General features: G+C 49.1%; 1 protein-coding gene across 12 annotated transcripts in view; it reads left to right on the top strand.

Moving 5' to 3' along the window:
- Positions 1-12,500, top strand: part of hth (Meis homeobox homothorax) — a 541,136-nt gene that overhangs the window by 172,191 nt on the left and 356,445 nt on the right. For all 12 annotated transcript variants that reach the window (XM_086532858.1, XM_086532857.1, XM_043026120.2 and 9 more), the window contains one exon: positions 555-693. In XM_086532858.1, the coding sequence (XP_086388984.1) occupies positions 555-693 (139 nt within the window). The remainder of the gene's footprint in view (positions 1-554; positions 694-12,500) is intronic.

Here is a 12,500-nt window from a genome sequence, read left to right as displayed (position 1 = left end):
TCCTCCCTCCTCCTCCTCGTCCACCTCCTCCTCCTCCTCCTCCTCCTCCTCGTCCACCTCCTCCTCCTCCTCGTCCACCTCCTCCTCCTCCTCCTCCTCCTCCTCCTCCTCCTCCTCCTCCTCCTCCACCTCCTCCACCTTTCAACACACGCTTCTTTAACTGGAATGATATTTTTAGTGTGAAGTGTGACAGTGACCATTGTTGAGTGATGTTGATTGCTGCAATACGTGCTGCCACTGATAGGCCCATGAGTGTTATCGTTATTAATTTATTTGGCCACTGGTTTGTTATTGATGTTAACATTATTGTGATTATTATTATTATTATTATTATTATTATTTTTATTATTTTTGTTATTATTATTATCATTTTTCCATGGTCATTACTCCTATCATAATCATGCAATCATTCTCATTTCTCTCACTATCAACACGACCATCATGATCATTACTATTTTCATTGTTACCTACGTAATCATGTTATCATTGCAATTGATGTTACTTATTGCTATCACTGCAACTAACCCATCCCTTTCTCCCTCTTCCTTCTGCAGCGGCCGCCGTCTTCGTCAATGTCGTTTACTGGGGGCGCAGGCGGAGATGATGCCAGGTCCCCCGGTTCAGGTGGCACTCCGGGGCCTTTGTCACACCAGCCCGCCTCCCAGCAGTCAGCGGACAATACCAGCGAAGCAGGTAAGGAGAGGAGTGGTTTTTTGGTTTTTGTGGGGGGTGGAAGGGGTGTTATTTTTATTTTTTTTCAGGGGGGAGGGGTTTGGGATGGGAGGGGAAGGGAAGGGGTAGTTTTTATTATTATTTGTAAGAATGTGGAGGGGGAAGAGGGGAGGGGGGGTGGTTGTGGTGGAGGGGTTGGGTCTTTTGGGTGTTTTTGTTATTTTTGTTTTGGTTTGTTGGGTGTCTTACTCGTTCTCTCTCTCTCTCTCTCTCCCCCTCCATCTCTCCCATCATATCTCCCTCCTTCCTCCCTCCCTTCCTTCCTCCCTCCCTCTCCCTCTCCCTCTCCCTCTCCCTCTCCATCTCCCCTACGTTTCGCATCTCCCCTAGAAGAAAAAAAAAATCAATTTTTTTTTATTATGCTCGTCCTCCTTAAAATTCCTTCCGAGTGTTTGTCGGTCGGCTAGCGGGCGGGAGAGATAGCAAGAGGGGTAGATTGACTTGACTGATTGATTGATTATCTAATTGACAGTTAGTAGGGCGGAGAGAGTAGGGTGCGGAAGACGTAACAACAGCCTCGTCGCCGACACACACAGGGGGCTTTTACAGGTGTCCCCACACTTGTAGGCGATAGGGTGAAGGTGTGTGAATGAGAGGGACAGGGAGAGGGAGTGAGTGTGTGTGTGAGTGTGAGAGAGAGTGTGAGGGTGAGGGTGAGGGTGTGTGTGTGTGTGTGTGTGTGTGTGTGTGTGTGTGAGTGAGGGTGTGTGTGTGTGAGAGTGTGAGTATGAGTGTGTGGGGATGGGAGTGAGGATGAGGATCAGTGAGTGTATGTGTATATATGTGTGTGTGTGTGTGCGTGTGTTTAAGGAAAATGGGAATTTTGAATGACGTGTAATGCGATGCGCTGCTCTACGCCAGAAAGTAAATGAGAATGGAAGAGAGAGGGACAGAGGCAGGGGTAGGGACTATCTCTTTCCTCTTACCCCTCTCCTTCTCTTTCCCCTTTCCTCTTTCCTCACTCTTGCCCTATTTCCTTCCCCTCCCTTTCCCATCTCTTTCTCTTTCCCTTTCTGTCCTTCCTACCCTTTCCCTTCCCCTTCCCCTTCCCCCACCCTCTCTCCCCCCTCTCCTTAACATCATGGAATATCTTTTCGAATTAATTATTATAGAATTTAAGAATGGAGATAGATAAGCAAGATAGATAGGAAAAAGATAGAAAATATAGACAGGAAAAGAGAATAGACTCGACTCTCCGCCGTAAAAGTTAGATAGATAGATAGATGGATAGATAGGAGGATAGATGAACTGATAAATAAATGCATGACACGTAGACTGTTCAGAAGTTGTATAAACAATGCGTGGGTGGAGGGGGGGAGGTGGGAGGTGGGGGGATGAGTCTGAGGTGAGCAAAGGGGGGGGGGGGGGGGGGGGGGGGGGATGATTGCAAATTGTGAACATCTCGATCTTGTGTTGCGCAATGACTCAGATATTACAATGCAACGAGGGTGTTTCATTATTTTTTCTTTATTTTTTTTTCTTTGATGTTCGTCCTATTTTGGCTCTAGTCTCTTTCATATTTTTTTCCCTTGTTTCCTTAGTTTATTTCTTTATTTTTTCTCATATTATTTCCTTATTGATCTTGTGTTCTTGTATTTTTTTTTAGATTTTTTTTTTTAATGAGAGCTGTTAGGATGATGGCTGTTGTTGTTGTTGTTTTTGTTTTTTGCTGACAAAGACGCGCTGCTCTTGTATCCCCCTCTCCCTTTTATCTTCCCCACCATTCTATCCCTCCCCATTTTCTCTCTCTCTCTCTCTCTCTCTCTCTCCCCTTTCTCCCCTACCTTCCCCTCCCCCCTATTTCGAAACCCCCCGTCGAGCGCCCCTTCTGTTTACATTTTCCCCCCCTTGCCGTATCTTGCAAATTGTGCACGACCAGTTAATTACACCGGAATGTCGCCCCTGCAGCATTGCACGCGAGTTGATTACGTTGATTGAATTGTTGAATCGAATTGAATCGCATTGCCGAGACTTGACAACACAGGAGGTGGTACGTGTCGTTCGCATCCCTCGGCGTGCCCTTGGCTTCGGAGTCCCCGTCTGGTCAGGCAGGGAGATGGAGGAGGAGGGAGGGAGGGAGGGAGGAAGAGGGTGACGAAGGAGGAGGAGAGGAAGGAGACGGAGAAGAGCCTTCCGTCACTCGGCCGCCCACCCGCCCACCGTCCTCCAATGGATCTTATATCCGCCGCTGCGTGCCACGGGGCTGTCGACTCGGCGTAGACACACCGCCGAGGCTGCGGTCGGACGGAGGGAATCGGACGTTTGGCTGTTCCACCTGGAGGTAACGCGATACTCGGGTGACGAGGCGGTTCATGCGGAGGGGGCGGAGAGATGGGGAGGTGGGGGGTGAGGGGGAGTATGGAGGGAGGGGGCGGAGAGACAGGGGAGGGATGGAGGGATAGAGGGAGGGGGAGGGGGCGCCGGCATTATGTTTATATAGAATCTATAGATCTGTATACGATTCCATGGGTGTGAATGCAGAGGTGCTCGCGCCTGCCTGGCTACGCATAGGCGAGGGCGAGCACCATAAGGGCACCATAACACGCCTCACCCGCACCATAGCGTGCCAGGGTCAGCGTGCCTCGGTGTCACTTGAATCTTGCACACCTGCACTTCCAACCTCGCTTGAAATATTAAACGGAAAACCTTCCTCGATGTCAGCATATATACATACATACATACATACATATATATATATATATATATATATATATATATATATATATATACATATACATACATACATACATACATACATACATACATACATACATACATATACATATATATATACATATACAGATATATATGTGTATATATATACATATACATATATATATATATTTTTTTTTCCGTATTCATAACCACGTAACACCACCCAGGTATCCCTACTACTACCCCCTTCCCCCCTCCCCCCTCCCCCCTCCCCCAGCATCACCCCCACCATGGTCTTATCTCCCTCATCATCACCCCCTTCCTCACATCTGCCGCAAGTAGGCCTATTTCCCCAAACAGAGCCTCTGCCGCTTTTCTGCTCCTCATGTTAGAGAGAGAGAGCTTACGGCGAGACTAGTCCTTTCCAAATGGTTTTATCATTTGCTGTTGTGTGTTTTTTTTTTCTTATGTTTGATGACTTCCTTCCGTCCTGTTTTTTTTTCTCTACTTTTTCCTGTTTCTTTTTCTGACACATATACGCAATCAAGGAGATACTATATCGAGTGTCACATGACATGTCTACAATCCTACAACAGCAAAGCAAATACAACAACAACAACAACGGAACCATCACTCCTACCCTCCCCCTTCCTTCTTCCCCTTCCCCATCCCCTTCCCCCTTCCCCCTTCCCCCTTCCCCTTCCCTACGACCCCATCCCCATCCCTATCCACCTCCCTCTCCCTATCCCTATCACCACCCCCTCACCTCCCCTTCCCCACCCCCTCACCTCCCCCCTCCCCCTCCCCTACCCCGGGTGTCCCTCGCGCCTGCCCCGCTCTCCATGTCGCTAACGACGCCGTCCCTCGTCCTGCCTCGGCGACGTATCAGCAGACGTCAGTCGTGAGCGATGCGTCACTCGCGACGCCTTCATAAGTAAGGGCGAGACACCGGGCCGCTGTCAGGCCCTGTCTACCCGCCCGCGCTGCCACATTACATTATGGGGTAGATTACAGGTAGATTATAGGTAGAGAGGCACGGCCGCGCCCCGGTCACTCTCGCTCGCTCACTCGCTCACTCGCTTGGTGACTCCTCGGTCGTTTGCCTCTTCTCTTGCTCGCTCGCTTCTCCTCCCGTTCCTTCGCCTCTCCTCTCGTTCGCTTTGTTCGGTTCTGGATTTTGGATCGGGGATGTTCTCTGTTTTCGTTTGTTTCCCCTTCTCTTCTTTCTCCTCCTTCTATTCCTCCTCCTCGTCCTCGTTCTCCTCCTCCTCCTCCTTGTCCTCCTCCTCCTCCTCCTCCACCTTCATCTCCTCCTCCCCCTCCTCCTCCATCTCCTCCTCCACCTCCTCCTCTTCCTCCACCCCCTCCTCTTCCTCCACCCCCCCCCTTTCTGACCCACTTCCCCCCCGCCCGACCGGAATGCCTTTCTTTGGCATCGTTTAAATAAGATAGCTTGTCGCTTTGTCCTTTGGCTGAGCTCGCCGACCGATAAGCGGTATCTGGGTCTTCGGAGCGGGATGGCGTGACCTCGTTTGACCTCGGCTCTATTTGTTTTTTGTTTTGTTTTATATTGTTTTATGGGATGTTTGATATAGTATTCATCCGTCAAGGTTTATCATAACTTACATAATATTTGAAGAAATTTTATTTATATATATTATTCATATTAATTTTGTTTATATATATTATTCCTCTTGAAAGGACGTTTTCCACAATCAAGATAATAGACTCGACTCCACAAAATAGTTATATATTTTTTTTTTTTTCATTTTCCAAATTAGCATTTTTAATTCCTCTTCACTTTCGCGAAATCGAAAGTATTTTCTTCTTCTTTTTTAGAATATTTAGTTGTACATCAAATCAGGTACGGGAAAGATGTTTAGATTTATGCAGCCATCACACAGCTGGGACGTTTCGTAAAGGCTTTTCTTCTTCCTTTTTTGAAGGGATTTTTTTCTGTTTCTTTTTTAAATTTAGTATTTGTATGTCGTATGTCATGTTTGGTAAGGGTTATACCCTTTTTTTATGTTACTTTTGACATACGTCTATGTGCGCGCGCGCGCACACACACACACACACACACACACACACACACACACACACACACACACACACACACACACACACACACACACACACACACACACACACACACGAGAGCACGCGTGCACGATGAGCTTCCCGACAGCAACAGCCTTTCCCTCGGGCCCGACAGCTGCACAACTGTACATTTTCGGAACAGCCTCGAAAAAGACCAGAAAAAGGCAGATGTATGGGCTACTTTGCATGCACCAACCGTTTAGTTTATCATACGGGCGACTATGTGCTATCTTTGCAGCACGTGTTAACCCTTACGTCTTGTCAATATTTCAGGGAAAATGAATTTAGAGAAAAAAAGATGGTGTGATAAGGTTAGGGCGTTTGAGGGTGTATGTGGTGTTTAGTGTTCAGGGTGAGTAAGGGGGGGTAGGGGGAAGGGAGGGGAGTGGGGTGGGGGTGACCTTAATAAAAAAAAAAAAAAAGGAATATTAGTGGGCCTATATTTTCTTGTTCTTTCTTTTCTTTCGATTTCCTCTCTCGTTCTTTCTTTCTTTCTTTCTATCCTTCATTCTTTTTCTCTTTCCTTTCCCTCTTTCATTCTTTCTTTCACTCGTTTTTTTTTTGAAGAGCCTGCGTGGCAGATGTCACTGGATGTCACTGGATGTCTCTGGATGTCACTGGATGTCACGGCTTCCGCTTTATCACATCTCAGATCTTGCGGTGTCGGGTTGTCCCCTCGTGTTCTTCCTATTGTGCCGTTGCTTTGCAATAAGGGACGACCCCCAGCCTCTTATCCTTTCGCCTAGCCGTCTGGAACCCACATCCATAAGGTCGACGTGGCGGGGGCTTTGTAAGGGAGTTCCGCCTCTATCGCCCCCGGTGGGATGGCACTTTCAGCTGGATTCATTGAGGCTTTGATTGCAATGGTGTTAATGATCGCAGTGAAAAATAATCCTGGTTAATTGCTGTGCTGTTGGGTCGCGGCCGCGGGTGCGCACAAAAGGATGGAAGGGGGGGAGGGGAGGGGGGAAGGACGGAGGGGGCGAGGGCGAGGGCGAGGGCGTAATCCCACCGCTGTGTTGCCCTATTGAGGAGTGCCGCTCGTTGTGTGTGTGTGTGTGTGTGTGTGTATGTGTGTTTATGTATGTATGTATGTATGTATGTATGTGTAAGTGTGCGCTGGATCATCTCTTCTATGTTGATGTCTATACCTTTTCTTTTCTTTAATTCTCTTTCGTCATCATCATCATTATCATCATCTTCTGCTTCTATTTTTCAAAAATTTATATGTTTGTTTACGCTCTTGTCCTTGCCCCCACTTCCTCTTCTTTATTCTCGTCTTGTGCAATTATTCTCTCTATTTTTTCAGCCTCCTTTTCTTTCCGTCACCTTGAGGTATGTAATGATTTGCTAATGTGTATCACGCATGTGTAACATCTTGCAACTTGCAATAAAAGTGATTTATGAAATAACACCGTCGCCTGCAAGATGCTTGAGAAAGAAACATTGACATAAAAGAATAAAATTAAGAGGGAAAAATAAGGGGAGTTGATAGAAAATTGAATGAAGAAGGAAATAAGAAGAGGCAATGGACTGTAACGTGAGTGTATTTATGAAAAATATGATAGAAGGAGGAAGGGAAAGAGAAGGAGAAACAGGGAGAGGAGGGGGAGGGGGACGGAGAATAAAAGAGAGAATAAAACGAGCAAAAATGAATGATTTATTGAAGGGAAGAGGGAGAAAGAGAGAAAATAGAGGAGAAGGTAAGGGTAGAGGAATAGACAAGCAGTGGAAAGGGAGAGGGTAAAAAGGGGAGAGAGAGAGAGAGAGAGAGAGAGAGAGAGAGAGAGAGAGAGAGAGAGAGAAGGAGAGAAAGAGAGAGAAGAGGAAAGGTGGCGTGGCGGTATGCAGGCAGGTGTGAGCCACCTGCTTGGCGCCGGTGCCAGTACAGGCTGCGGTTATGACACTCTCACGTGTGGCACCTCGCGCCCATCCCCGCGCGCCCACACGCCCGCGCCCACGGAGCTCTCGTCGCCCCTTTGAAGATCACTCGACGCTCCGCTGCAACGGAATCCCGGCGTAATGACTCACTAACTGATAAATGCGATCGTCCCCCGTTATTTATACGCCGCCGAAGGGGGGTGGGGTGGGGGTGGGGGTGGGGGTGCTCAGGTGCGTTTATAATTATCCGGAGAAGGTGCGTCGCGGGATACTGCGTTTGCTTGTTTGCTTCTTAGGAAGGGTGGCTTGTGCTTGCAACTCCGAGGGGAGAGGGAGTCAGGGGTCCAAGTGCTTTCGGTGTGTGTGTGTGTGTGTGTGCGAGCGTGCGTGTGCGTGTGTGTGTGTGTGTGTGTGTGTGTGTGTGTGTGTGTGTGTGTGTGTGTGTGTGTGTGTGTGTGTCTTCCGTACGTTACAATTATCTTTTATCTTTGTCTTAGTGTCGGCAGATGGCCAAGCACCATCTGTGACATGCAAACGTGTTTCACCTTAACCATGTAACCGCAGACAACGTAAGAAGGAATAAAAACAAGAGCAGATAAGAAGGAAAGAAAACGGGTAATAATTTAGGAAACTTGAGAAAAGAAAACAGAGATGGGGATGATAATGTGGAGGAAGAGGGAGAAGTGAAAGTTACAGAAGAAGAAGAAGAAGAAGATGGAAGAGGATGAGAAGAAGAAGAAGATGGAAGAGGATGAGAAGAAGAAGAAGATGGAAGAGGATGAGAAGAAGAAGAGAGAAGGAAAAGGAGAAGGCAGAAGAGCAAGGAGTGTCGCATTAAAGGAAGATGATGGGAGAGTAAGAAATGTTATTTCATGGACTAGCTTGCGGCGTCCTTTGTCAGGTGTGAAAGATGCTTGGCAGGCGCGCGTCCATCTCCTCAAGGGAGGCTGCTAAACTGCATGAATTCGTGCACAAAAAGCTTTTCCTCGAAGTGACATAGAACTGCAGTATATTAGTGCTGTCTGGGCGTTCAGTGTATCTCACTCACTCAAAAAGCGGTCATGGGATCCAACACATTTCCCTACTACCTCCACGCCCAAGATTTATAAATGATCGGCTCGTAAGATTCAAGATGGCTTGGACGAAAATACACACACACACACACACACACACACACACACACACACACACGTGAGTGAGTACTCGCGTTTATGTGCACATAGAAGAAACGTGTGTATGTGCATAATAAAATCAAGGTCTCACATCGAGAACAAAACAATACGTCTCCATTTGCCGCCGCCCCCCTCCCCCGCCCCCTCCCCTCCCCTCCCCCCCAACCCCCTCCCGATGATGGTGATGAGGCCGTCCCTAAACTCAAACTTAACCCTTTTACACGACACGAAGTAATGTCGCGGCATCTTGTTAGGTCGACGCGGAACCTGTACGCTGCTGGTGGTACGAAGGGCGGTGTGGGGAGGGGGGAGGGGGTGTCGTAGGTAAGGGTGGTTGGGGTGGGTGGGGGAAGGGGGGTGCCTGGATGGTAATTTATGTATGAGATGAAGGGAGTTAGTAACTTGTTAGTATTTTATGACAGTGGCGTCTCCGGACTGTCGCATGAGCAAAGCGTCCGCGGGCGCGTCTGTGTTTATAGCTCAGCTGATTTAGGTTCCGGACGCCCTCAGGTAGGTAGGCCTACCCGCGCGAAGCCCTCCGTCCGTCCGTCCGTGGGGGTCGAGGAGGCTGGCGAACGGCCGAGAGAAGAGAGAAGGGATGCTCCCCCTCGAGGACGCCGCCAGGGGACTCCTCTTCCTTGACGCGGCTAGAAGTCCCTCCCTCCTTCCCTCCCTTCCTCCTTCCCCCCTCTCCCTCCCTTCCTCCCTTCCTCCTTCCCTCCCTCCCTCCCTCCCCCCGCATGCCGTCCCTCGCGCCCTTTGGCAGTGGACGATCCTTTCTGGAATCGCGACGCTGCCCAGGAAACCGATCCGTGTGGTCTGATCAATTTTACGACGTCACAGCCTAATCAATCATGCGACAGAGACGAAATCTGGACATAATATGACGTCCAGAGACCTTGGCGATCCCCCGGCGACCTCTATGCCGGGCCCGTGTCGGGATCTCTCTTCTCCTCTCTCTCTCTCTCTCTCTCTCTCTCTCTCTCTCTCTCTCTCTCTCTCTCTCTCTCTCTCTCTCTCTCTCTCTCTCTCTCTCTCTCTCTCTCTCTCTCTCTCTCTCTCTCTCTCTCTCTCTCTCTCTCTCTTAATCTCTCTCTCTCTCTTAATCTCAATCACTCGTTTACTCAGTGTCAAGAGTCGGCGAGCGGGAAGGGGAGGGGGGATGAGACGGGGTGGTGGGGTGGTAGGGTGGTGGGGAGAGGGACCCTGCTTGCTTGCTTGCTTGCTTATAGATCCTCCTCACCTCCAGCGCTGTGTATATAGCCTGATTACTTGTCGATCGGCATAAAAGGAGGAATTTGTTTGCGGCGTGACTTGGGTTCCCTCGCCTTGTGTAACGTGGGTGGCTCCCTTCGATATCAAAACAAACAAACAGAGACGAGTATTTCTCTCTCGCTCTCTCTCTCTGTCTCATTCTCTCTCTCTCTTTCTCATTCTCTCTATCTCTCAATCTCTCTTTCTTTCTCATTCTCTCTCTCTCCCTCTCCCTCTCCCTCTCCCTCTTCCTCCCCCTCCCCCTCTCCAACGTAGGCGGTTGCATGTGGGTGGGTTTTATATGGGGCGCGGGTGGCGTTCGTTGTCATACATACGGGAGGAATGAGATAAGCCAATTTCGGTAATAAGGCGGATATGTAGTTTTGATGGTTGAGTAAGACCTTTTCTCTCTTTCTTTCTCTCTCTTTTTTTGTATATTGCAATGGCGTCTGTCGTTGAGGCCATAGGGAGGTTGGGGATGGAGAGGGAGGAGGGGGATGATATGGATAATGGAAGTGACAAAAAACACAATAATTGTTGGAATAGTACGATGATAATAATAGAGGACACTAAGTAATGGGCCCCTTTTTCCTGTGTGGGTGTGAAGGCGGGGAGAAAGTGAGAAAGCGAGAATTGAGGGAGGGAGGGAGGAAGTAGGAGGTAGGAGGTAGAAGGAGAGGGGAAGAAAAGGGAAGGGGGGGATAGGGAAGTGGGGGAAGGAGGAAGGAGGAAGGACCCCACCCCAAAGCACACGTGGTCGTAACAAACCACAGGTTCGGTCGCGGTCAGGATGAGGGGAGGGGGTGAGGAGAGGAGAGGAGAAGAGAAGAAGAGGAGGGGGAGTTAAGGGGAAGGAGAGGAGGAAGGGTGGGGGAAGGAAGGAAGGGAGGTAAGGACGGGGGGAGGGGGGGGAGGGGAGCGTTCGAGAGTTTTATGGTTCTGAAGGAGGGACTCTATACTGGCGAAGTTTATGATGTTCCCCGTTTTCTTTGTCTTTTTTCTTCTTTCTTTCTTTCTTTCTGTCTTCTCTCTTTGGTGGGAAGGGAAGGAAAGGGGAAGAGGACGATGGCGGGAAGGGAAGGGAAAGAGGGTGATGGAGAGAACGTAAGGGAAAGAGGACGATGGCGGGAAGGGAAGGGAAAGAGGGTGATGGAGTGAAGAGAAGGGAAGGAAGAGAAGATGATAAAGGGAAGGGAGGGAAGAGCCAATGAATAGGCGACGAAGAAAACGGGGGGGAGGAGAGCGAAGATGCGAGAATGGGTCACCTGGAAGGAGGAAGAAAAAATGGCAGAATGCATTTGTGAGGGAGTGGAAGGAGGTGGGGGGGGGGGAGGAAGAGGAGGAGGGATAGAGAAGGAGAAGGACAGCGACGATGAGGACGAGGACGATGTAAGAGAGTGAGAACCAAGAAGAAGAGCAAGTCAGGACAGAGTGAAGAGGGAGGGTACGAAGGAAGAGAAAAAAAAGAAAGGAGGGAACGAGGGAGGGAGGGAGGGAGGGAGGGAGGTTGGGAGGGCCGGTGAGGTTGGCAACACTGTCTCGTAAAGCCAGCGGCACCCTAGGAGGGAGGCACGCATAAAAATTCATCATAAAAATTAAGTGGATTTTAAAGTGTGGGACACGTCGTTATCCCCGCGGCATCGAGACTCCAGGGCTGGCCATGGCCTGTGATTTATTTCACGTGTTAAATGTCTTCATTTCAATTGGCCGCCGATGCTGGACGGACTTGCAGAGGGGGGGGGGGGAGGCGGAAGGAAGGAAGGAGGGAAAGAAGAGAAGAGAAAGGTAAAAAAGGCGTCTTAAAAAATATGTATGTGTGGGATCCGGCCATCAGGTTTGATGAAAAAAAGAAAAAACATATCAGTGACAAAGAATAAATAGCTAGATAAAAAATAACCTATGATAAAAATAATATCAAATTAATGATAAAGAATAGATAGATAGAAAACAAATCGACTCAGGAAGGACCCACGGACCCGGTCTTGCAAGTGACATCGAATTTCGAAAGACAAATTAGTCGGCGTCGAGATGGTCCTTACGCGAGGGCTTGGTTGATGGACAGACTAACGGACGGATAGGATAGTACGGACGAATAGACGGACGGAAAGGATAGTGCGGACGGATAGGGTAGTTCGAACGGGTAGGATAGTGCGGAAGGATAGGATAGTGCGGATGGATAGAATAGTGCGGATGGATAGGATAGTGAGGAAGGATAGAATAGTGCGGAAGGATAGAATAGTGCGGATGGATAGGATAGTGTAGACGGATAGGATAATGCGAACGGTGTGATAGATAAAAAATAGAGCAGGACAGTCGGATAAGATAGTGCGGACCGACAGACACACAGACAGACAGAGAGATGGGACAGTGCGGACGGTGGACCTCACGGGGCGACGCTGGAAAAGGGCAACCCGAGTTTTCCAGGGCAGTTGAGGGCAGAGAAAGGGACTAATGTACCGTGCGTGGCCCCGGCGGTGGAGAGGGGGGGAGGAGGGGAGTCGAGGGGGGTGGGGATGGGGATGGGAGGGTGTGGGGGGAAGAGTTGAGAGAGGGAGAATGGGAGGGATGGAGAAGAAGAGGAAGAGGGAGAAGGAGAAGGAGAAGAATAGGAAGAGAGGGAGAGGGGAGTGGAGAGAAGGAAGACAAGGATTCGTAGGAGATAAGAGCTGGAATTGAGAAGGATATAAAGATAACAAAGGGGATGAT

The sequence above is a fragment of the Penaeus japonicus genome, unplaced genomic scaffold, assembly GCF_977035675.1.
Source record: "Penaeus japonicus unplaced genomic scaffold, GWHDUDI00000001_assembly GWHDUDI00000038, whole genome shotgun sequence".
NCBI classification, from domain to species: domain Eukaryota; kingdom Metazoa; phylum Arthropoda; class Malacostraca; order Decapoda; family Penaeidae; genus Penaeus; species Penaeus japonicus.
This window is presented reverse-complemented; position numbering and strand designations above follow the sequence as displayed.